Below are 25301 nucleotides of genomic sequence, written 5' to 3'. Positions count from 1 at the left end.
TGCAGGGAACAACTCGACCTCCCGATGTATCATCTGGCGGCGGGGGTGCTGTTGTGCCTCGCCCAAGTTCCACGTGGTCTTCGCGGCCTGCTGGCACCTGGCAGCTGTTGATGAGTCAACCCTGCACCGGGACGGCGACGGACGCGGACAATCGGGAAAAACCACGTCGCCGGCTCCTCTTGACACAAAAGTCGTTGGCCAAGCTTTTGTCAGCCGCCGAGAGCAACACTCCGAAGCAGCGTCGACCCAGCAGCTGTACGGGGTATTCTGCCTTGCTTGAGTCAACCTGGCTGCATCAGGGAGCGACTTTGCGCATGGGATTCCACGTCATCTCACTGTGGTGCCACGCTGGCGCGTGGGGTCTCCCTCACCAAACAGCGAACTGGGCATGCCTTGCCCCCTTTCCTAGGTTCAGAGGGAGGCGGTGTTTGGCTTTCCCTCTTCGGGGACGGAGAGGAAGACGACGATCTCATTGGAGTATCCTGCGCATAAATTTTCTTTGCAAGGGATCTTGGGAAGGCGGACGATGTATAAAAACGCTAGCGCAGAGGCGCTCGTGGGTGATTCTCTTTTCACGTTGTACCACGCTACCATGTAAATACTGTATATAAACATTTTTTTCTCCTTCTCCGGCTTCTCTACTCGTCCTCTCCGGGGACTCGGATGGCCCGAGTCCGCACCACGCTACCCAATGGCGCAACATCCCTCACGCTTCTCTTTTTCGACGTTCGCGCGCACGGGAGCGGCCCGTGTCGAATTCGTGGAAATGTCACCTTCCAGCTGTTACGGTGTCGCAAGTGAAGTTCATTGGAGCGTGGAAGAAATCATTGAGTTATTTGTGAGCGTAAGGATTCGCGCTGTTATCGTCGTCATCAACATGACGCACGCACAAAAACGCAGCACACACACACATACATAAATACATACACACACACATATATATATATATATATATATATATATATATATATATATATATATATATATATATATATATATATATATATATATATATATATATATATATATATATAGGAAAGAAGTGTATACCTAAGCGCTCGTTCTTCAGTGTTTTGACACAGTATTAATAAGATCTAACAGACATTAATGCCAAGGAATGTATAGGGGAAGTTATTAGAACCAATGTAATGCAAATGTAATGTTCCTGCTCACGGCAAGTTATTTACATTACATTGGTTCTAATAACTTCCCCTATACATTCCTTGGTATTATATTGTGTGTTAGATCTCACCTATATATATATATATATATATATATATATATATACACGCATGCAGTATAAGAAAAACAAAACAATTTATTTAATCCTAGAAGTTTCGGCTGGTGGACCAGCCTTTTTCGGAGGAGCTAAGCGATTTTTTTTTTTCGCTTAGATCCTCCGAAGAAGGCTGGTCCACCAGCCGAAACTGTTAGGATTAAATAAATAAATTATTATTTTGTTTCCTATACTGCACTATTCTCGAAGTTTATAATATTTGTTAACGTCTGTACAGTTTGTAAACGTCTGTACAAGCCTTTTCAAAGAATTTCAGAAGCGAGAGAGAACTATAGCTGCTCAACGAAAACATGAAGTGATTTTCTTAAGGAACTTCTCCTTTGATTTTTTACTCCCATGCCTGCATGGCCTGCCTGATGAGCCGGATCCATATGGGACCCTTCATTTACTACATCACTCACTTATCTCGAGCGTTTGCGTATACGCGACGCCTCCATTATTAACGCTCACGTTCGAAGACGTTTTCTCGCTAGTGTCGAATATGCTCCTGTCCTTGACGGCGGTGCGCATGGACCGTTTCTAAAATTACGAACTGCGCACTCCACTCATTGCATGACGCGTCGCTTGTTGAAATCGAGCCGATCGCTGCAGCCGTCGGGGCCTCGTGATCAAATTTAAGCGGCGCTGCAGCTTGAGTGCATTTTGTTGTAATTCGCGCTGGCGCGCGTGAGCGAAGCGGCATTTTATGGAAGGCTTCTTTCGTCTCTTCGAGATTAGCCCCCGTATTCACAAACGCTCCTCTACTCGACTTTCACCCTTCACTTGACAGAGTTGTGCAGTGCGACACTACTCGGCTGAAAATGACGCTGCGCTACTCAAGAATAGCAGCGGATTATTCTTGATATGCAGTGACTTGCCGTTTTTAGAGATGGCGCTCCCGTCGGCTTTCTCGAGTGAATTGATTGATTGATTGATTTGCGGGGTTTAACGTCCCAAAACCACCATATGATTATGAGAGACGCCGTAGTGGAGGGCTCCGTAAATTTCGACCACCTGGGGTTCTTTAACGTGCACCCAAATCTGAGTACACGGGTCTACAACATTTCCGCCTCCATCGGAAATGCAGCCGCCACAGCCGGGATTTGATCACGCGACCTGCGGGTCAGCAGCCGAGTACCTTAGCCACTAGAGCACCGTGGCGGGGCTTCTCGAGTGAAGGTGAAGTGTTGAGTGAAGGGACGTTCTAGAATACGGGGGTAAGTGTTTCTACTCCGCCTGTGTGCATTCATTTTTTATCCCTTGGCGTCATCGAAGCACCCTTTGAAGCAACGCCGAACGTGTACTACACTGTGTGCTTTCTCGCGGTTGCATGGCTGCGTCGACCTCGTCGATGGTGCCAGAACCATCTACGCTGTATATATAGTGTATACACTTAATGCCGAAGCTTCGGTTGACTCGTTTTCAAGACCGTGAAAGCTGGCAGGAGGCCGGGCTTTTGAAACTTCTTCGCGTGGATAGAGGCTGACAGTAACAGCCTTGTGCTTACTGCTGCCCTCAACGCGTTTTCCTCAATGGACCAAACGTACTTGGGAAGAGAAGAGACACAACTTAGCGGTTGCCTTAATTTTATTTCCAGCGGTTTCGACCGGTGGACTGGCAAACCCTGACGAAGAACGGTCCATTGTTGGATGTTGGTTTTAATTGCAATATCGAATCGAGAAAGATGCAAATAACAAAATGATGCAAACTTTTCGTTGTGACTGAGAATGAACGCAGACGTTCTGCGAGACGCGCCCATCGTGTTCTATTCTGACCGACCCCGTCCCAATGGGCACAGGAGTTCGCCGAACACGTTTTGTAATCTACAAGTGGCCTTCAATTTTACAGCGAAAGCGGTTATGACGTCAGAACAAGGGTAGTGGTCCGCCGCTGCTGCCGGTGTCCGTAACCAGTATCGCAAGAAATAAGAAAAAAAACTCAGTAAATGAAAAACTTTAAGGACACAGTGGGATTCGAACCCGGGTCCGCTGCGTGCCCGCCCTCTAATCTACCTCTGAGCCATTTATTTCTGGTTAAACTTTACACACGTAGAGGGGGGGGGGGGGTAACATAGATATATTTCAATACACAACAAGCATAACAAAAAATAAATAACTACGGCCGTCAAGCACTGCTATAGCACATCACGTCCTGATATTCCTTCATGGTCAGTAGGACTTTTACCTTTTCTACAGCCATAAAGGTACACATTCATATGTTCTCACTACTTCAAGAAACCTTCAGATACTTTCTTTAAAATACTGTCTTGCTGGTCTTCTGTCAGGATCACAGTGAAATCCAGCCATTCTAGAGCGCCATATACTATGCAAGGCAGTCATCATGTTTAAATCAAAAGGTAATTCATTATCATTTTCAATTGCTAAAGTACAGCCAATGCAGTGATTGCGCTGCCAATGTACCAGCCATGTTAGAACCGAGCCACGCCGGTGCTTCGAAATCGTTTCTAAACTGGCCTTAGACAGGCTTGATGTCGAGCGTTAATATGAGTAACAAAGCGTTTTAGGACATCAAGGGAAGAACCAGGCGTCACAGAATGCGAATCGCGTAACGAGTGGGTAGACCGATGCTTCAACCCATTAGAAAACCTGTTCTCGATCGCCTATTGACTGCGGCACTTACCCACTTCAGGCATGATTCTTCACCGTCGTCAGTCAGTGCATGCATAAAAAAGTGCACAACATTTCCTAAAGCAAGTCTGTAGCGGATGCAACGCTTCTCCGAAGAATGACGAAGGATAGAATAGTGAATGCTGGCCTACTACACAAAAAGTATGTTTATTAATGGCGTAGTGGGTACCCAGAACTTAGTGTGTTTGTAGCAGTTACCCCAAGAGTGTTACGAGAGGCTCTGAGAAGCCGCTCTTATAGCTTTCGCTGTGGCTGTGCGGCGCGTTCTGCGCAGGCCTGGCCTTTTTTTTGCGTTTTTTCGAGCTATATATACTCCGACAGAGGCATTGTTCTAGGACTTCTTTCTTTCTTTCTTTCTTTCTTTCTTTCTTTCTTTCTTTCTTTCTTTCTTTCTTTCTTTCTTTCTTTCTTTTTTTCTTCTAAAGTCGTGTGCTCGGTTGGCTTTGTCTGCTGCATGTCACGTCGCTCACGTAATGTAGTGCCAGTATGGTATACTGTAACCTCGGGCTGCGCTCCTGCGTGGATGGTTCACGCGAGGTGACAATGCAAAGTCGCCCGCCAGCACGCACCTTGTGAATTATTCATCCCCTTTTGCCGTTACAAGGAGAAACGGAGCGTCGCAGTAAGAGGGCGTCACCTTCTTTTTTTTTTTTCTTTTCTCCTCTTTCCACGTTGACACGAGAACGTCGTCTAATCACCCCGAGTGCTCGTCACAGTGCGTTTCGCGCTCAGGTGTTGTGCGGTGAAACAGCGATCGAAATCTACTTTTGCCAGCTTTCGCTTTAGTAATGATTTTTTTTAGGAGAGCCACGAGTAGCCCCTTTTCCTCCCCCTTTTATTATTATATTTTTCGTTTTGTCTCGGTCATGGCTCCCGCTGCAAAGTTTTCGATTTTTTCCGCTGTCTCTGGAAATTGTTACCGTGTGACGTGACACAGCGCGCAAATTCTTCGCCGCATTGTGATTGTGCCCGTGCCATATTGAATGGCCCACGTGTTTCTTCAGTCGTCACATACAGGCTCCAGTGAGTTGCTTGTTAGGCAAGTTAGTACACGGTTACACTCGAAAAAAAAAAAACTACTGAGACGTGTACTGACAGACCGACACTGAACTTTATTGGGTCCTGAGAAACGCTACTCTTAGAGCAACGTCGCGGGCCACTCCCACGTGGGGACGGGGAGGCCCATAGCCGCATTGTGGGCTCTCTGTACAACCCGTAGTCGTGGTAGTAACTCCGAACTTCGTAAGGCAGAGTCCCAATCGAAGGCGTTTTTTTTTTTTGTTATTAAATTCCAGTTGTCAATAGCCGACTCCGTCACTGTCTCTGCTTTCTGGTTGTCAGTTTTTTCCATTTTCCGTGTTTTAGTGGCTTTCTTCGAGGTAATCATATATGTCCCTTCGTTTCGGTATGTAACTAACATGAAAAAAGCGACGTAACACATTGTGCCTTACTTTATTAGCAAAATAAAACTCGGAGGTGCTCCCGTCGCCGTTGACAGTCCAGTGGCCACTGACGCAGGCCTTCGAAGCTAACACAGCCACCTTTGCACACCGGTGTGCTTTACAGGCCTGTTGCAGTCAGGAGCATTCCTGGAAGACATTCCCATCGGTCGTCTGGTGGCGCCGTCTCAAAATTTCAAGTCCGCGTACTTCTGCGTTCACTGCAAGAAGCAGTGCTATGGTCCGGTGACGCGCGATTTTCATATATGAAGAGCGCAAAACATCGAAAGAACATCGCCATGCACTTGGATTGCAGCTTGACGCGAATGCATGCGTGGCTTATCTGCGACGTGCCGATGATTCGAACTCCCAATCTGTCCACGCAATTGCCATACTGGGCAGGAACCACTAGGTACATATCATGGAAATTATACGGCGGCAAGGAAGCGCCGAAGACGCGGGACCGGCTTCTGCTAGTGGTGAAACTCGGCAGGTCCAACCGTCTTTTGATCGAAACGAAGCATTGCGGGACGGTCCACCCTTTGCTCGAATCGAAACTGAGCCGGCCAGGCCACTTCGGTCAACGCCTGCGTCTTTCTCGCTGCCCGCCTCGCTCTCCTACTCACCTAAATCCTTCTCGCCGTTCTTGTTCGGGTCGCGTTGCGTATCTCTGGGGTTCTCGCCTCTGACGCCTTTCGTCTACGCGTTCTCGTCTTTGTGCTCCGTGACGCCGTCAGCTGCTCCTTTCCATCAAATTCAGCGCCGTATTCACCTCCCGCATTCTCCTTTCCATTCTCGTCAACATCCTCCTCTTCGCCATCCCGCCACTCCATGGCCTCTCCATCACTATATACTGTGACTCGTCGACCTGCTGTTCGTATCAATCGCCGATACTCCCTGGCTTCTTCTTCACTGCCCTGGGGCCATCAGGCCTCGTCCTGAACAATCTCGTCCACTTCCGTGTACTCCTCACCTCTCACGTTCTCTGCACCATCGACCTCAACAGAGACATGACGTCTCTCCCTTCATCCCTGGTGCCGAGCCGCTGGATGTGTATGAACTAAGTTGACCGCTGAAGTAATTTCCGTTTCATAGCTCTTGTCGTTTCTGGCATGAGGTGCATACATACCTTAATTGCATCTTTACCAATACGTTCTATCCCCAGTTCCGGCCGGCCACCCAATGATTTATAAATAGGAAACAGGCGGGCTTCGGGGCAGTGATGCGACGTTCCGTGGTGAAGCTTACTCTGCCTGGAGGACTCCCAACCCGTTTCGCGGGACCCAATGTGTTACCAATACGTGCCATTAAAGCTACATGCTTCCGTAGGACGTCAGGATTTCAGCGCCGCCGCTCGCTCGAACCGCCGCCCTCTGCTCGAAACGGGAGATGAGACCCGTTTGGCGTGCCGAGAATTTCGCGGTCATAGGACACCCTTGCCTGGGTAAGCGAGATGTGTAGAATCTATGCACGTTCCGTGGCAGTGTGTATGCGCCTGCGTGGAGGCGCAGCTCAGTGGCTGTTTGAATAACTTAATCAGTTTATTCTCCTGCTTTGCGTGCCGAAATCACGGTCGAATGTTGAGTTTATGGCGCGCCGTGTGGTGGCGGAGATGGGAATAATTTTGGGCATCCAGGTTACTCCACTGTTAGTATGCCCGATTGTTCGTGCATTTCGCACACATTTAATAATAATGGCCCCGAACCCACGACCTCGAGACGGATGTCGGCGTGTGCCGTTGGGGAAAATGCCTCGCTTTAATTATCTTCGCGTGTGTGGGGAGGGATGAGGTAGGGGGCGTGCGTGTGGCGTTGTGTGTTTCGAAATCGGCTTGGATGAGTTATCGGATTACCAGGGAATCGTTGCGGTGTTTCCTCATTGACGGCAATGGTAAACTCGCGTTTGCGCCGTCTAATGACGCTATACTTGACGACGACGCCATCAACGCCGCCTTTGCGCGTTCGTCTTTTCTGACTTACTAAAGAACCCCAGGTGGTCGAAATTTCCGGAGCCCTCCACTACGGCGTCTCTCATAATCATATGCTGGTTTTGGGACGTTAAACCCCACAAATCAATCAATCAATTTTCTGACTTACTAAACTTCTCGCTACGAAGAAGGCTCGTGGACGGGCGGATCGCTTTGCTGATTGAGAAGGTTACGTGTTTCACGAAGGCAAATTAAAACATAATGATGATTTTTGCAACCCGTTTTGACGAAAAACCGAAAAGGTAAAGGAAGCTGTAAAGCCGCCGGCCCTATATATTTTTCACACTAAGCACTGGGGCGGCGATTCGTGCAGCAATTTGGCTGTTCGCGTAACGCTTCAGGCCGCTTTCTTCTTATAGAGGGCGTCAACGTCAAACTGCGCGCGGTGCGTGGCATGCGCGTCGCACCCCTTTCAACGTTCAGACGATGGAGGCGGTGTGCACGAACCTGTAGCGATGGCTCCGTTCCCGTTACTACGCTGCAGTGCAGCTGTCGTGCCAGAACTGTTTGATATGCGCGCCTAGAGAGCGGGTTTAAACGTGGCGCGGCCGATTCCCGCTTGCTCGATGTTCTGTTTAGCTTAGTGCATGCAACTCGCGGGGTTCTGTCGTTCTGCGCAGCCTGCCAAACTGCGCGCGCGCATCGCTCTTTCTTGACGGTGCTTTGCAGCTGTGATTTTGCTGCGCTGTCCTTTTCCCTGACCCGTGTGTGTTGCAAGGAGGCGCCGCGCGTTTTCCGGCCCCCGGGAAACGCCGATGGCGGCGGGGAATGTGGCGCGGCGCGAAGTTGTTGGATTGCGCACTCCCGCTGCCTTTCTGAGTCACGTCGCGCGCCTGGGTCGCGCAGCAAAGCTCTCCGCGCGTTTCTATGCACATCATCTCCCCCCCCCCCCCCCCTGGTCGGATGCCTGTACGCCTGTGCGTGCGCGGCCGGCAAACGCGCAGAGTTTTTGCGATTCTTTCGATTACTTGCGTGGTTGCCGTGCATTTTGAGCATTCGCGTGGTATGCGCTGTGCACTGCTCTTTCCTCCCCTGTATACACATACATGCTGCCCTGTTCTGGAGGCGTTTGATGCGCTCGGAATGCGTGCAACAACTCCACTGGCCATCCGTCATTCTGGGCATTTTTGGAAACCGACTCGAGTGCGTGATTGATCATAGTCGTCATCACCATCGATTACCCGCCACGTTGCTCGACTGGTAACCCGAAGGTCGCGGGATCGAATCCCGGCAGCGGCGGGTGTATACGTCGACGGTGGCGAAGTGCTACGGGCCCGCGTACTTAGGTGCACGTTAATTAAATAACGCCAGATTTTCGAAATTTCCGCAGCTCTCCAATGTGGCGGCCCTTATTTCCTATCGTGGTTTTGGGACGTAAAATCGCGAGAATTGTAGTATGTTCTTATCGTCATCGTCATGATCGTTATCACGGAAGAAAAAGGGAGAAAGGTAAAGCATATTCATGCTCACGTAATCACAAGCAAACTCTGCACTCTATAGTTTGCACTCTTTCTTTAACGAACTCGCAATGTGTTCCAAACGATACACGATATTCGAGGGTATCATTCGTGTTAACTACGCGTACACTCGCAATCCCGATTCACGCACGGGGTAAGGACATTATATGTAGGGGGAGTGAGTGAGGGTGAGACGGAATTGGAAGCTATAGAGGTGAACGGGTTCCCATGAAGCGCTCGCACACGTCCACTGACGTGAACACACCTGGCCTCTAGGCTATATCGGCTGCTGACCCGCAGGTCGCGGGTTCGATTCCCGGCTGCGGCGGCTGCATTTCCGATGGAGGCGGAAACGATGTAGGCCCGCGTGCTCGGATTTGGGTGCACGTTAAAGGACCCCAGGTGGTCGAAATTTCCGGAGCCCTCCACTACGGCGTCTCTAATAATCGTATGGTGCTTTTGGGACGTTAAACCCCACAAATCAATCAATCTAGGCTATATCGCCGACTGGCGACCTTTTTTCTTCGCTTTCTTCGTATCTGAGCGCGTATATGCGCGATTGTCTCGGAATTCTCTTTTTTTTTCCTTCCTTCTCGGGCTCTCAATCGTCCGGCCTCCCTGACAGCCTGATTTTGACCCGCCTGCTCCGGTCACCCGTCGGGTTCCCGTTGCGTCACTGCCACGACGTCTTCGCGTGGTTTGGCGCCCGATTGCCGGCGTTGTCTCCGCGTGGTAACTGCACGCGTGCATCGCGGCCCGCTTTGCGCGACCCGGCCGCCGTCCCGTTGCCTTTTTTTCGCGTCCGCCTGCGCTCGTGGCGACGCCCCAGATTCGAAGGGACGTTTATGTCGCGAACTCGCTGACCAGTCGGCCTTGTTGGGGATTCAGGCCTACCGATGACGAGGATCGCTAACGTCAAGGTTTGCGCCGCCTTTTACAGCGCCCTATTGCCGCCTGGGAACGGGAAGTCTGGTTGGCTGTACATCGAACATTGTCCCGGTCTCGATTGGAGTATACTCTGAAGCTGTAGTTTAGTACGCAATGCTTTGCGCGCGCTATCATTTACGTTTGCTGCCCCCGCGCATGCGTCATGCACTAGCCTCTTGTGTACTCTCATTAAGTTATCAAAATGCATTATCGTACAACGAACGCTATCTCTGCGTGCCCTGTCTAAATCCACCCGCCATTTCACGACGTTAAAGATCTTTTGAACTAAAGGAAATTTAAAACAGCACTGTGAATGTATTTTGGCTTTGTCTTCGGTGTCTTAGCCACCCGCCTGTGTACGCCACGGTGTGGGTATATAATTTTTTTTATTGTGCTTGCAGGCAAATCTCTCCGAGTACTCACAATGACGTTATGAACCAAGTAAGCAGCATTCTAGATGTGAACACTTCGCCCATGCCAGATCATTTGGAGGCGGTCATGGTGAAGCTGCGACATTGCTGATAAATGCACCGCTGTGACTTTTGATGCGCCGTTCTTCCGCTGTATACAATGTCGATGCTTTGCTTTACCTGGCCGGTATATGCGGATAAAGTCGCAATCTGAAAACGCTCGTGTATTTGCGCGTGATAGTAAACGCCAGCTGTTCAAAGCACACGCGGAAATCGCGCCTGTCGCGACCTTCTGTGATGCCAGTTCAACGTTATCGATACGAAGCAGAGAAGGCATACCTCCTACCGCGGGGCTTCCTGTGCAAGCTTTATTCATAGACAAGCGTTGATTGATGCTCTGGCGTTGCTCCAACAAACAAGCGATTGTGATGCCGAAGTGACTCTGATAAGGCTGAGATGAGCGCGTGTATAGATAACGGCTGCTTACGGACTTCTACGTGTGCCGATGTGTGCGCAGTTATGTGGCGCTATCGTGACGATCTGTTCCCGAGGAGCTCTTTGATCGCATTCTTGAGAAGCCGCAGAATCGACACGTGCGTCCGAGGTTAATAGGTATTGAGGGGTAGCCTGCCTTCTGAAGGGTAGTGAGCCAGAGTAACTGTCTGTCCTCGCACGCTCTCGTGACGTCATTCATTTCGGAATTGCTGTGCAGTGTTGAGTTCACATATTTACCCCAAGAAAGCTTGGGACCCAAGGTATAAGGCCGTGGTTAGATGCACTCCATCTTCTCATTTTCATTCTTGCACCTATCGCGAAGCTTCCTTTCTTGACTTCATCAACAAGAAGAGGTGCGTTGATGGGAGCACATGTTATGCGCACGCATGGTATACTACCAACACTCACATTACGCGTATACAGCCGCGGCCGCGTCTGCGCAGAGCACGCGAGCAGCAGGTTTTCGCTCTGCGAGACGAGACCCCGAGGCAGTTTCGCGCTCTGAAGTGCTGTATCAGAAGCAAGTGGGGGCTATAGCTGTCAGGCTGACTACATCAGAGCCCGAAACTACCTCGAGGTTTCGCCCCGCGGAGCGAAAACCGGCTCCTCGCGCGCTCCACACAGACGTGGCCGCGGCTGTACATGATGAAGATTGTCGTTACAAAAGGGAAAAAAAGAGAAAAGTGAGCCCCGTAACTGTCTGCATCTGGTGCGACACCTCAACAGTAGCTCACAGGGGACGGGGGTAAGGGTAAGGAGGGATTGAATGGATAAGATGAAAGATATATATATATATATATATATATATATATATAGTGGGAGTAATAATTCAATGGGCCAGTTAGTCTTCGTGAAGGTATGGGATATGGCACAACGGGAGCGTTGTCAACAAGGATAAATATATTTATTTCCCAACAGTTTCGGGAGGGGACCTCCCTTCATCAGGGGATGAAGGGAGGTCCCCTCCCGAAACTGTTGGGAAATAAATATATTTATCCTTGTTGACAACGCTCCCGTTGTGCCATATCCCATATATATATATATATATATATATATATAGGACCAACCCAGTCGGCCAGAGCTGCGCTGTCGTCGGAGATCGCGAAAGCACAACCGGTCGGCATGGAATCCAGTGAGCGAGTACATCAACATAATGGGCATACACTTTCTCGATGGTTTCTGTTCTTGCCCAGGAAAAGATACGGAAAACGGTGCATCCACTGACTGCTTCGAAAACACTCAGAAACCATACAGCACTCGGGAAGCTCGATAGATTGATGTGTGGGGTTTAACGTTCCAAAACCACCAAATGATTATGAAAGACGCTGCAGTGGAGGGCTCCAGAGATTTTGACTACTTGGAGTTCTTTAACGTGCACCCAAATCTGAGCACACGGGCCTACAGAATTTCCGCCTTTATCGGAAATGCAGCCGCCGCAGCCTGGATTCGATCCCGTGCTCTGCGGGTCAGCAGCCGAGTATCTTAGCCACTAGACTACCGCGGCGGGGCCACTGGGGAAGCTCGACAACCGGCAGTGTATTTATCGCTTTGGTTTCACTTCTCTAGCCGCCGTATGCCTACGAGTACTCGTATCATGTTTCGGTCGTGCGCCAGGCATCGCTGCATGCAAAATTCAGGTATAGTTCATTTACGTTCAAGTATGGCGCAGCCCATGCAAGAAATGTAATGACATGACAAGACTCGTTAATTCTGTAGTGACATTCTGTAGTGATGGCGCACAAGTCCATCATTTACGCTAACATTTAGCGTTGCTAACATTTTACAGCGCTGCGTCGCATCGCGACAGGATGTGGGCAGCGTTGGCCCGGCTTGGGTGAGAGTAAAAGCAAGTTCCCCCCCCCCCCGCCCTTCCCTGCCGGTTCCCATGGTGTGCAACGACTTCGCGTGTTCGTTTGACCCACTGCTCGAACTCGTGTACCCTCCATCCTGTCTCATCCCTACAGTGAAGAGTATACCTGAGTAGGAATGAGGATAGATGAAGAGATAGTAGAAGTCTGTCTGCATAGATGGCTGAGACCTGACGCCTCTTCGCGATTAGCGTCAGTGCCACATGGTGCACGTAAGCATTCGGTTTATTTCCTTCCACGAGAAGAACGGCTCAGTGTGTCTTGCCGCGTTCAAACGTTTCCCTCGTGCTGATCCACAGGCCGCGACGCGTCACACGTGGCTAATTTTAATTGTGCGACACTTCGCCCGTGTCACTCACTGAGCCAAGTCCGTGTAGCGTGCGTGCAATTAGCTGTTTCGCGTGCTAGCTTCTCGTGCTCTAGTAAAAAAAAATAAAAATGGGGGGGGGGGGGGGGTTGAAGAAAAGAAAGGTCGAACCGCATCCTCCAGACTCCGCGGGACGCCGCAGTTAACAAACCGCAGCATCGTCGTCTCGCTGCTCACGGTGTGGAGAAAAGCGCGCCACCGGTGCATTGTCTTCGAGGCCTGACGCGCACGCTCGCCGTTTTTTTGGCAGCCGATTTTGCGACTTTTTCGGACGCCTCCTTCTCAGGGCCTAACGTTGTCGAGAACTCCGTCTTTTCTCGGTCTTTTTTTTTTTCAACTAATGACGCCGTCTTCCGACGTCACGTGAAGTGATGCGGTGGAGAGGAAGGAAAGGGGGGGGGGTCCTTAGTTTTCGCTAGCTGCGCCCCCCCCCCTCTCACTGTCTCTCCCACTTCGCGAGACAACTCGGATAGCACGCGAACACGGGGGATATAGTGCAGTCCGCGTCGTCCTAAAGGTTATTTCTTTGTGCGACTCGTCTTTGCGGGGTTCGGGACAAGGGCGTGTAACGGGGGGTAGTACGAACGAAAAGTACGAAGAGACGGAAAGAAAAGGTGTGCCGGGCCAACAAAGGAGCTTCGAGGTCTGCTTTAGCGAAATCGGGAGTCGATCGTCGACGGATATTGGTTTCTGCGTAGGGAAAGACTCCTGATCGACGAAGACGTTCTGGTGGTGGTTGTGTGGCCGCGTCTTCCCCACATTTTCGTTTTTTTATGTTCGTCACGTCTCGAAGAGAAGCCGCCCCGTGATACGTGCCGATGGATCCCATCTCGCCGCATCACCTCAGCGTCGACTACCGGTAAGGGACGACGCGTGGCAAGGCGGCGCCTGATGTTCGCCTTGCCGAGCGTTGCGCAATACGAATGGTATAAAAGCGTCAGGCAGGATTCTGCAAGGACGCGATCACGGCAGTACCGAGAAAGGGTGAGGCGGAGTGTGCTGCGCGAGCCGCGTCGAATTTTTCAGCTTGCGATGAAAACAGGATGCGCTATAAAATTGAGGAATCCTCGCGAAACTAACGCAAGGCCCTCCGTCGCCACTTTGATAAGCTCCTGACGTGGGCTGCGCTCGAGGCACCTGACGCTTACAAATTACCGGCTTCCCGTTCTTGCAAGCGCCAGCGTATCGTGCATACTGCAACGCGTAGGAATGCTTTTGGTTTTCAGGGCTGCGTGGGTGAAATATTTACTTTCACAACGGACATTATCGGTCTTTAAGATGGGCGAGGATATAGTTGAGAAAGTAAACACTTTCCTTTTCGAGATGTGCTTGGATTTTATGAGGGTGTTTGGCTTCGCGACGACATTCCAGGATCTATGTAGAGAGTTAGGCTGCCCAATTATGCAATGTCGGCGGTATAGCGCGGCCATATTATATACTAATCACGTTGCAGATCTGCATGTCTAGACTACCGTGCAATTGCAGTGCTTAGGTGCTCTGTCTACGTGTCGAATGACTTGCTTGCGCCAAGCAGCACGATATGATCGAAGCTATAGCACACGGTGTATACATATGGCTGAATGTGACCATATACGATGCTCGTTAATACTGTGTAGGGATATCAAAAAGGACTGCAAAAGAGAGAGCTCACAATAGCGACATTTTTTAAAACCTTTTTTTACCCTTTATTATAACAGCATGCAGAGTGAAGTCTCGAGTGAGCCGTCGGAATGCAAAGGAATGTTCCAATCCTTCGTTAACTTCGAAATTTCCTCTGCTTCTACGCTATATGTACCAGCATCTGGAATTCTTGCACACCGAGGTCATGGCGCACACGCCTATAGTAGAAAAGGTAGAACACTTCCAATGATTCATACGCACCTGTGGCATGTAATGAAGCGTGATGGTAAAAAGAGCGGTGCCACTGCCGTAGGGTTTTTGTTATTTTTATTTTTGGTGAACAAGGGGAGTGGAAACGTATTTACCTAATCGTCTCTTTATCTCAGAGAATAATTTTGTGCTTTTTTTGCGTGTACTTGCCCGGTCATACACTGGTTGCCATCAGATTCCGGAATTCACATATTAATACCTTTTCGTTTTTCGTAATGCCTCCTATAGCGCGAAACTTGTCATGGCATGAAGAATTCAGGCAGAAAGCCCCCCCAAATTCCACAGGCAATGCTTAACGCGAGATATTCGTTTTTTAGAGATGGGGGGGGGGGCACAACTGTGACATAACTATGCGACACGCTGTAGTGGAGTACTCCGTATTAATTTTCACACCTCGTTGTCGCTTAGTGGGCTCTTGAATCGAAGTGCACGAATGCTTTTGCATTCTCGCCTGCAGTCGAACTACGGCCGCCGTGGCTGCAGACCATTTAGTTTCCTATAGTTAAGTAGAGGGAACTCTGGCGCTGCGATCGTTCAGCCATGCACCATGGCTATGATGGCTGCAGACCATTGGGTTTCCTATAGTTAAGTAGAGGGAACTCTGGCGCTGCGATCGTTCAGCCATGCACCATGGCTATGATGGCTGCAGACCATTGGGTTTCCTACAGTTAAGTAGAGGGAACTCTGGCGCTGCGATCGTTCAGCCATGCACCATGGCTATGATGGCTGCAGACCATTGGGTTTCCTATAGTTAACTAGAGGGAACTCTGGCGCAGCGATTGTTCAGCCATGCACCATGGCTATGATGGCTGCAGACCATTGGGTTTCCTACAGTTAAGTAGAGGGAACTCTGGCGCTGCGATCGTTCAGCCATGCACCATGGCTATGATGGCTGCAGACCATTGGGTTTCCTATAGTTAACTAGAGGGAACTCTGGCGCAGCGATTGTTCAGCCATGCACCATGGCTATGTTGGCTGCAGACCATTGGGTTTCCTACAGTTAAGTAGAGGGAACTCTGGCGCTGCGATCGTTCAGCCATGCACCATGGCTATGATGGCTGCAGACCATTGGGTTTCCTATAGTTAAGTAGAGGGAACTCTGGCGCTGCGATCGTTCAGCCATGCACCATGGCTATGATGGCTGCAGACCATTGGGTTTCCTACAGTTAAGTAGAGGGAACTCTGGCGCTGCGATCGTTCAGCCATGCACCATGGCTATGATGGCTGCAGACCATTGGGTTTCCTACAGTTAAGTAGAGGGAACTCTGGCGCTGCGATCGTTCAGCCATGCACCATGGCTATGATGGCTGCAGACCATTGGGTTTCCTATAGTTAACTAGAGGGAACTCTGGCGCTGCGATCGTTCAGCCATGCACCATGGCTATGATGGCTGCAGACCATTGGGTTTCCTATAGTTAAGTAGAGGGAACTCTGGCGCTGCGATCGTTCAGCCATGCACCATGGCTATGATGGCTGCAGACCATTGGGTTTCCTATAGTTAACTAGAGGGAACTCTGGCGCAGCGATTGTTCAGCCATGCACCATGGCTATGATGGCTGCAGACCATTGGGTTTCCTACAGTTAAGTAGAGGGAACTCTGGCGCTGCGATCGTTCAGCCATGCACCATGGCTATGATGGCTGCAGACCATTGGGTTTCCTATAGTTAACTAGAGGGAACTCTGGCGCTGCGATCGTTCAGCCATGCACCATGGCTATGATGGCTGCAGACCATTGGGTTTCCTATAGTTAACTAGAGGGAACTCTGGCGCAGCGATTGTTCAGCCATGCACCATGGCTATGTTGGCTGCAGACCATTGGGTTTCCTACAGTTAAGTAGAGGGAACTCTGGCGCTGCGATCGTTCAGCCATGCACCATGGCTATGATGGCTGCAGACCATTGGGTTTCCTATAGTTAAGTAGAGGGAACTCTGGCGCTGCGATCGTTCAGCCATGCACCATGGCTATGATGGCTGCAGACCATTGGGTTTCCTATAGTTAAGTAGAGGGAACTCTGGCGCTGCGATCGTTCAGCCATGCACCATGGCTATGATGGCTGCAGACCATTGGGTTTCCTACAGTTAAGTAGAGGGAACTCTGGCGCTGCGATCGTTCAGCCACGCACCATGGCTATGATGGCTGCAGACCATTGGGTTTCTTATAGTTAACTAGAGGGAACTCTGGCGCAGCGATCGTTCAGCCATGCACCATGGCTATGATGGCTGCAGACCATTGGGTTTCCTACAGTTAAGTAGAGGGAACTCTGGCGCTGCGATCGTTCAGCCATGCACCATGGCTATGATGGCTGCAGACCATTGGGTTTCCTATAGTTAACTAGAGGGAACTCTGGCGCAGCGATCGTTCAGCCATGCACCATGGCTATGTTGGCTGCAGACCATTGGGTTTCCTACAGTTAAGTAGAGGGAACTCTGGCGCTGCGATCGTTCAGCCATGCACCATGGCTATGATGGCTGCAGACCATTGGGTTTCCTATAGTTAAGTAGATGGAACTCTGGCGCTGCGATCGTTCAGCCATGCACCATGGCTATGATGGCTGCAGACCATTGGGTTTCCTACAGTTAAGTAGAGGGAACTCTGGCGCTGCGATCGTTCAGCCATGCACCATGGCTATGATGGCTGCAGACCATTGGGTTTCCTACAGTTAAGTAGAGGGAACTCTGGCGCAGCGATCGTTCAGCCATGCACCATGGCTATGATGGCTGCAGACCATTGGGTTTCCTACAGTTAAGTAGAGGGAACTCTGGCGCTGCGATCGTTCAGCCATGCACCATGGCTATGATAACTGCAGACCATTGGGTTTCCTATAGTTAAGTAGAGGGAACTCTGGCGCTGCGATCGTTCAGCTATGCACCATGGCTATGATGGCTGCAGACCATTGGGTTTCCTACAGTTAAGTAGAGGGAACTCTGGCGCAGCGATCGTTCAGCCATGCACCATGGCTATGATGGCTGCAGACCATTGGGTTTCCTACAGTTAAGTAGAGGGAACTCTGGCGCTGCGATCGTTCAGCCATGCACCATGGCTATGTTGGCTGCAGACCATTGGGTTTCCTACAGTTAAGTAGAGGGAACTCTGGCGCTGCGATCGTTCAGCTATGCACCATGGCTATGATGGCTGCAGACCATTGGGTTTCCTACAGTTAAGTAGAGGGAACTCTGGCGCTGCGATCGTTCAGCCATGCACCATGGCTATGATGGCTGCAGACCATTGGGTTTCCTATAGTTAACTAGAGGGAACTCTGGCGCAGTGATCGTTTAGCCATGCACCATGGCTATGATGGCTGCAGACCATTGGGTTTCCTACAGTTAAGTAGAGGGAACTCTGGCGCAGCGATCGTTCAGCCATGCACCATGGCTATGATGGCTGCAGACCATTGGGTTTCCTATAGTTAAGTAGAGCGAACTCTGGCGCTGCGATCGTTCAGCCATGCACCATGGCTATGATGGCTGCAGACCATTGGGTTTCCTACAGTTAAGTAGAGGGAACTCTGGCACTGCGATCGTTCAGCCATGCACCATGGCTATGATGGCTGCAGACCATTGGGTTTCCTATAGTTAACTAGAGGGAACTCTGGCGCAGCGATCGTTCAGCCATGCACCATGGCAATGATGGGTGGTACATGGATTTGCCTATAGTCTTCGTCCAATAAGCAAAGCTACCTGCGGCTTTGTTTATAGTTGTGTTTTAATTTTGTTTCGGATGAAAAAAAAGATGTATCCCTGTGAACTTCGTGGGCTGATTTAAACTGGTTAGCGTAAAAAGCTAAGGTGATTTAGCAGAGTGTGACGTTGGCTGAGTTGATGCATAGCTTAATAAAATGATGGTGGTGCAAATGTTACCAGCAAGGAGAAAAAAAAAGGAGACGGGGTAGAGCGCCACAGGAGTGGCGCTCTATCGTGTCTCCTTCTTTTTTCCTTGCTAGTATCATTTGCGCCACCACCATTTTATTAAGGCTTAGGTGACGGAAGTGACACTGCTGAACATTTGCTGAACTTCGTCTTGCGACAAAGTGGCTTCAGGAGCCGGAAGGACGAAGCCTGGACAAATCATTCCCATGGTGCAGCTGGAGTACCGTGCGTTGTAGCTCACACAGACACTAGCGCCAGAGTACCTTCTGGTGCCAGAGTACCTTCTGGTGCCAGAGTACCTTCTAGGAAACTATACGGCTGCTGGGAATGGCAGAGTACCTTTTTGGAAACTATATGCCTTCTGGGAATGTCAGAGTAGCTTCTAGGAAACTATATGGCTGCTGGGAATGGCAGAGTGCCCTCTATAGGAAACTATATGGCTGCTAGGAATGGAAACCGTGTAGGTCCGAAACGTGCATATGCGCAACGCTGAGAGTTCGACTGAGCATGTATGTCGGATGCGCAGAACGGAGAGAGTCGAGTGCTCTCCTCAGTGCCTACTTTTCGCTTCGTTTACTTTATTTCCACCTCGTCGAGCGTGCCGATACCAATCACGCCATTCGTGACTCCCTAGGAACGTGGAACCGCGCGGCTGTGGCTGCAGGCGCGGTGATTCCGGCGTGGCGCGTGATGTGATAGGAATGCCGTAAAACACACACAGTCGTCCTGCGCGCACAGCTGGTCCCCGCTGGAAAGCCCGACCTTGGAAGACCGATCAGTGGGTCAAGTTTCCGCGCGCCCCGTATCGACGCGCCCCGAATGCAGCACGCCGAGGCCCCCGCAGCGGCCCTGGAAAAAGAGCGAGATATTGTGCGAGCCAATCGGAGTGCCGGGCTCCGCTTACGAACTTGCGCGGTGTATTAGCATCGAGCTTTCTCGGTGCGGTGGCGTAAATATGCCGGGATCAATGATAAGCCTAGTTAAGTGTCTCGAGGACCGATATATTTTTTATTTTTTTTGCGCACAGTATATACGAGAAAGATCGAGGTCGTGCCTAGAGCTAAGCACGGCTTGGAGGTCGCAGTTTTTTTTTTTTTTTTGGTGTCCTGAGAAGCTCGGGCTGGTTCTTGCGTGCAGCAGTATGTTTATACTTAATGTTCGCGTGTGACACGTCTCCAGTCACACGCGCAGATACACACACATAAAGTGGGGTGGTGGATGCAAATGTGTGTGTGCTGTACGCATCGGAGGCTGTGCATCGTAGATGGCGCCAGCACGCCTATATTATACCTATCCCAGCCGCCTAGATGGGTTCCGTGGTTGATAGTCGAGCGCTAAAGAGAGTTCGCAATCGCCTTTTTTTTTTTGGAATTAAGTGTCCTGAGAATTCCTGGGTCCTGCGCTGAAGCCTTCCTCAAGAGCTTTGAAATCGTTGTCGCTCTTTTGCGGACAACTGGTCTGAGAAGCAGACTTTATTTATTTATTTATTTATTTATTTATTTATTTATTTATTTATTTATTTATTTATTTATTTCATACCCTCAGGGTCAAATGGTATTGGAAAGGAGAATGGATGAAGTACCCAGCAGTATAAAACTCAGTGTTCTTCCTTTTTGCCTTCTTCATTTTTTTGGTAATATATATTTCCTATTTTACGTTATTCCCTTTACCACCCTTACCCGGCACTGCAAAGCCAGCCTGTCTGAGCAATGCTAACGTCTCTTCTTCCCGTTCTATAATGTAGTCAATTCACTTGCGTTACTGGAACGGTGCTGTTTGTATCCACGCGCTGCCTCGCTGAAATGCATTGCTTTGTCCAGGTCGAGGGAAGATAGACGGAGTTCGTTGCTGTCCTTCGAGTTCTGCGTGCAGGCAACTTAATTCCTTAAGCCGGTCTTTGTTTTTGTTTTTTACATATACGCCACTTTTTAGTCGCCAACCGTACAGTTAATAATCCGCTTTTAGCGGCGCGAAAAGGGCTTGCGCCGTTCTAGTGGTCGGTGGCAGCCCTCTGCTCCTTAGCCTCTCGCGCCCACCGATGCTTCAATAAGATTGAAAGAATGCAACGTCTGTGGAGAGAAAGAGAGAGAGAGATAAAAATGCAAGGAAAGGCAGGGAGGTTAACCAGACGCACATCCGGTTTGCTACCCTGCACTGGGGAAGGGATGAAGGGGAGAAAAGAGGTTGCAGAGAGATGAGAAGGTACACACAATCACGAGCACATTCGGGGGAGCACACACAGTCTACAGGTGGTCGCTCAGGTTTGTTGACTTTAAGTAAAGTAGGATAGTCAACGTGAAAGCAATTTGAAGCATCACACGTCTGGGAGGTACGCCGCTATGACATGCATGTAAGATGTCAACGTCAACAAGCGCGCATAACCGGCCGAACGGCCATGAGCCGTGGCGCTGTCTTGGCTGAAAGCCTAACGCGCCTTACACGCAGATATCGTCGGTGACGTCGATTCCGAAGGGCACAGTGCTTACGCACATCTTCCGGTCCTGGTGAGAGCGGCATAACGCTGCTGCCTCTGTTACAGTGAACTATACTTCTGCCATGCTTACTGGCCGCTTCTCATTTTCGAATGTTGCGATGAGGGAACTTAAAGAAGGGAGCAGGAGAGGAGAGGGTGGAAAGTTGGATGTGATCATTCCACGTCTTGTATATGCCCCCCCTTCTGCCGCCCGTAACGCTCAAACCCTTTGCGTATTTCACTGTCGGGATATTTAAATGTCGCTTGCACACTTGTGCTTCGCCCGCTTTAGGGCGTCCCAAGTGCCACCCCGGCCCCTGAGCGTTCAAGGTTCTCACCGTTTTCGTTCGCCTCTAAGGGACGCGTCACCTCAAGGAGAGCAGCCTCGTGGGCGTCCCACATTACGTATCGCTGACCCCCCAGCGATGCGCGCCATCCTGCCTCTGAAAATCCTGACCCTGGAAAGTGCGTATCCGAGCCGACAGAAACCGCGAGGTCTTCTGGCTGACTCGTTTCCCGCGCTTTACGAACAGCGGTATGATTTGGAGATGTTATCGCTCATTTCTTCCGTCCCCGGCTGTCCTCCTCCGTATCATTGTACTTGAAACGCCCGGCTCCTACGACCGTCCAGGCTGTACCACGTCTGGAGCGGGCCAACACTCAGTGTTGTGGCATATTATTTCACTGAGTGAATCTAAATCGTTCCTTGCTGGTGGATCCGGAAAACTATCATCATCATAAACGATTGATTAATATGTGGGGTCTAACGTCCCAGAACCACTGTATGATTATGAGAGACGCGGTAGTGGTGGGCTCCGGAAGTTTCGACCTCCTTCATCGCTAACGAGTATGCACTACGGAAATTGGCTGAATTCCACCACTCGCCACTGGTCCACTAAAAATGAACTAGGCAACAGTGAGTCCTGCAAATGCCCAATCACCCTCTCTCTCTCTCTCTCTCTCTCTCCAGAAGGTATGAGCCACAAGAGAAAGTAAACGAAAACAATGCCGTGAAGTGACGGCGGGGAGCTGAGCCGAAGACCTTGAAGCGATGTAAGGCCACCGCCAACGAAGACGTGGTGTCCGTAGATCTATGGGAAGTGTGAACGATTGGTTTCAGCGCGAGTGTCTCTGGAGTTCGGATATCCGGGACTACCTGTGGTCCGAATCTCTTAGAGCAAAGAGAGTTGAGAATCAACGTGAAAGCAAACTGCAGCATCACACAATAGCCTAGCGACGACCTAGAAACAATTTGCATCTCCTACAAAAAACACATGTGAGCCTATAACAAGGCCTACGAAAAAAAAACCTATAGGCAACAAGATTAGTCTTCCTAATCGTCCAGTTTCGCTGTTTAAAGGCTTGTGCGGATTAGTGGAAGCTTCGACGATTTCTTTCCTATTTTGTTATTCTTCTGTTTATTTCATGTCACACATTAAAAAAAAGGCACGATCGAGTAGCCCTCACAAATGCTGTGACTTGTTGTCAAAACATGCTGCAACTCTTTGAGGCGTGCGTATTTCGGCTGACATTGTGATATACGCGCCTCATTAGCGCGCTTGTCTCGCCAGGGAGGGACAAGTATATAGAAAGCGAATGTGAAAAACATTTCACGATATGCATTCGTCTGCTCAGAGTTTGCCTCACACGTGATCAGTTTAGACAAAGTTATGTGAGCCGAAGTAGCAAATTGGGCTAGTTGGAACATGTATATTTATGACGGTCAGCGCAATAAAGGCACAAAAACACCAGAAAGTACACGACACAGGCGTTGTCTAACAGCTGAGTTTAATGGAAGAAACGTGTCATATATGTGCAAACATGAAGTCATAAAAAATCTTGACAGCACCAAGCACGTAATCAAGTATACTGTTGTTACGAAATTTTAGCATCTGTGAGGGACGTTGCCTCAACGTTCGTATATACGGGGGCACGCTATAGCTTCCTGAAGAGTACCCAATCTACGCATCTTTCCCTCCATGGCTGGCAGTGTGGCTTCGCAGCTGAGTTATACAAAACCGCTGTAGTCACAGTGATGAGACTTAGAGACCAGCGCACGCGTGGAATCGCTGAACCGTATGAAATTACAAAAGCAAGAGACAAGTACGTAAGCCAGCCTTCTATTACTTTCACAGATGCTGAGATTTTGTATCTACAGCATACTTGATTACGTGATCGGTGGGGGGTCTCAATGTTTTTTGTGCCTTCATGTTTGCATACATATGACACGTTCCTTCCATTAAGCTTTCAGCTGTTATACAACGCTTGTGTCGTGCACTTTCTTGTGGTTTTGTGCTTTTTGTGCGCTGATCGTGATGAGTTAGGTGAGCCGACTAGATTAAAAAGTTCGCACGTATAACGTGGCAGCAGAAAGCACAAGACCGGGTTGATTGGCGGGCCCTGCAGTACACGTGGTCAAGCAGAGTTTTCTCTCTCCCTCTCTCTCACACACACTCACGCGCACACACACACACACACACACACACACCACACACACACACACACACACACACACACACACACACACACTCACACACACACACACACACACACACACACACACAGAGAGAGAGAGAGAGAGAGAGAGAGAGAGAGAGAGTCGCCACACGGACGCCTTCAGATGCAGCGCGCAGATTATGCCGTTAGATCCATCTGCCTGGATTAATGAAGTTGTAAACTGTCTGCAAATTCTAATGGACTGCGTTGCGGGGATCGAACACCTGACTTCAAACTGATCAGCGTAGCGTCATAGCACTACGGTATACAGCGGCCGGCGGCACCTTCCGGCATAACTACAATGCCTGTACACATACAGAGCCTCGCCGACAGTTACAAGTGAAAGTTCGTGTAGTATAAAATCTCCCTTAACCTGCGCACTGCACGTTGTACAGGCATTTTTATGTATATACTCATGATTGCGAACGTTCAGCCGTCATGACCGCTTAGTTTTCAGGTCTAACCTGAAGGACAATAACGAAAGATAAGCACGTACACACGTATATCTGACGTTCAACTGACCGGGCTTGTTTTTGTGTCTTGAGATAGGGGGGGCTCTCGTCGTCCTTTCACTCTTCTATCAGTCGTCGGCACTCGCAAACATTCTTTCCTTTCTGGCCCTCTCGTGATGGTTTTTCTCCGCCAGCGCTTCTTGCGCGAAGCCCTCCGATGCGGACACCTTTATCGGTGTGGCCCCGGCGCCGTATCGCACCGCGTCTGCCACCAGGGCGGCGGACCCCCCGACGCCGCCGAAGTCCCGGCGACAGTGATTGGGAGCTACTTCGACTGGCAGCGACCGCGAAGTTTTTCCTCGCACATTCGGTATACCCGGACGCCCGAAAGAAGCAACCATGCCGTTCCTACACCTCCAGAAAATGTACGTACAGTGTGTACGGAGAACCAAACATTCTCCCCAAATCGTAGCAAGGACGAGAGACGTAGCATCTTACCCGCCGCGCTGACCCAACGCACCGTTATGTGGTGCTTGAGTTCTAACCCGAAGGTCGTGGGGATCAAATCCCGGCCGAGGCGGCCGCATTTAGATGCAGACAAAATGCGATAGAGGCCCGTGTGCTTGGATTTAGATTCAAAGAACCTCCGGCGGTCAAAATCTCCGGAGCCCTCCGTTAAGGCGTCTCATAATCGTGTATAGTCGATTCGTGACGTATAATCGTAGCATCTCGGTGTCTTTATCCGGGGTGTGGCAATCGGGCATCTCGTCCACGAAGCCGTATACACGGATGCTCCTGTTTATGGGTCTCCGCGTAATAGCAGGCATGTTTACGTGTTAAACACTCAATGCACAAATGATACGGCTTGGCGACGATCACGTTAGTGGCCTCTTGAGAAAGTTGCAGGGAGGAAAGATTTTATATATATACTATAGAATGAAAGGTAAAAAGGTCAACCAGAATCATATCGACCGATTTTCTACCCTACACAAAGTGGAGTGTGAAAGAGAAGTGTGGAGCCATTGAGATGAAAATGCACTTTTGTGACATTGCTAGAGATCGTCTTTTCAACGTTATTCCACGCTGACGACTCATTTAAAAAATCGCAGCATATCCACAGAGTGAATGATGGTGAGTGGGGCGAAGCGTCCGTGCGTCAGGACGGATGGACGCACGGACACACGGACGAATGGACACGCGGACGGATGGCCGGACGCTTCGCCCGACTCACCATCATTCACTCTGTGGA

The 25301-nt window shown here is 50.0% G+C and overlaps 1 protein-coding gene across 8 annotated transcripts in view; it reads left to right on the top strand.

Annotated features, from left to right (window-relative positions):
- The window catches only part of LOC142788297 (sodium-driven chloride bicarbonate exchanger-like), a 244867-nt gene that overhangs the window by 135922 nt on the left and 83644 nt on the right, over positions 1-25301 (top strand). The window contains exon 1 of one of the 8 annotated variants that reach the window (XM_075884897.1): positions 13449-13733. The exons of 6 other annotated variants lie outside the window; for them this stretch is intronic. In XM_075884897.1, coding sequence (XP_075741012.1) covers positions 13693-13733 — 41 coding nt within the window. In that variant the 5' untranslated portion in view covers positions 13449-13692. Of the gene's footprint in view, positions 1-13448; positions 13734-24365; positions 24478-25301 lie in introns of those variants that run through there. One more of the 8 variants, XM_075884898.1, reaches the window with a different exon arrangement.

This window comes from Rhipicephalus microplus, unplaced genomic scaffold, assembly GCF_043290135.1.
Source record: "Rhipicephalus microplus isolate Deutch F79 unplaced genomic scaffold, USDA_Rmic scaffold_52, whole genome shotgun sequence".
Classification (NCBI taxonomy): Eukaryota; Metazoa; Arthropoda; class Arachnida; order Ixodida; family Ixodidae; genus Rhipicephalus; species Rhipicephalus microplus.
The sequence above is the reverse complement of the archived record's forward strand: the minus strand, read 5'-3'. Positions and strand labels throughout refer to the sequence as shown.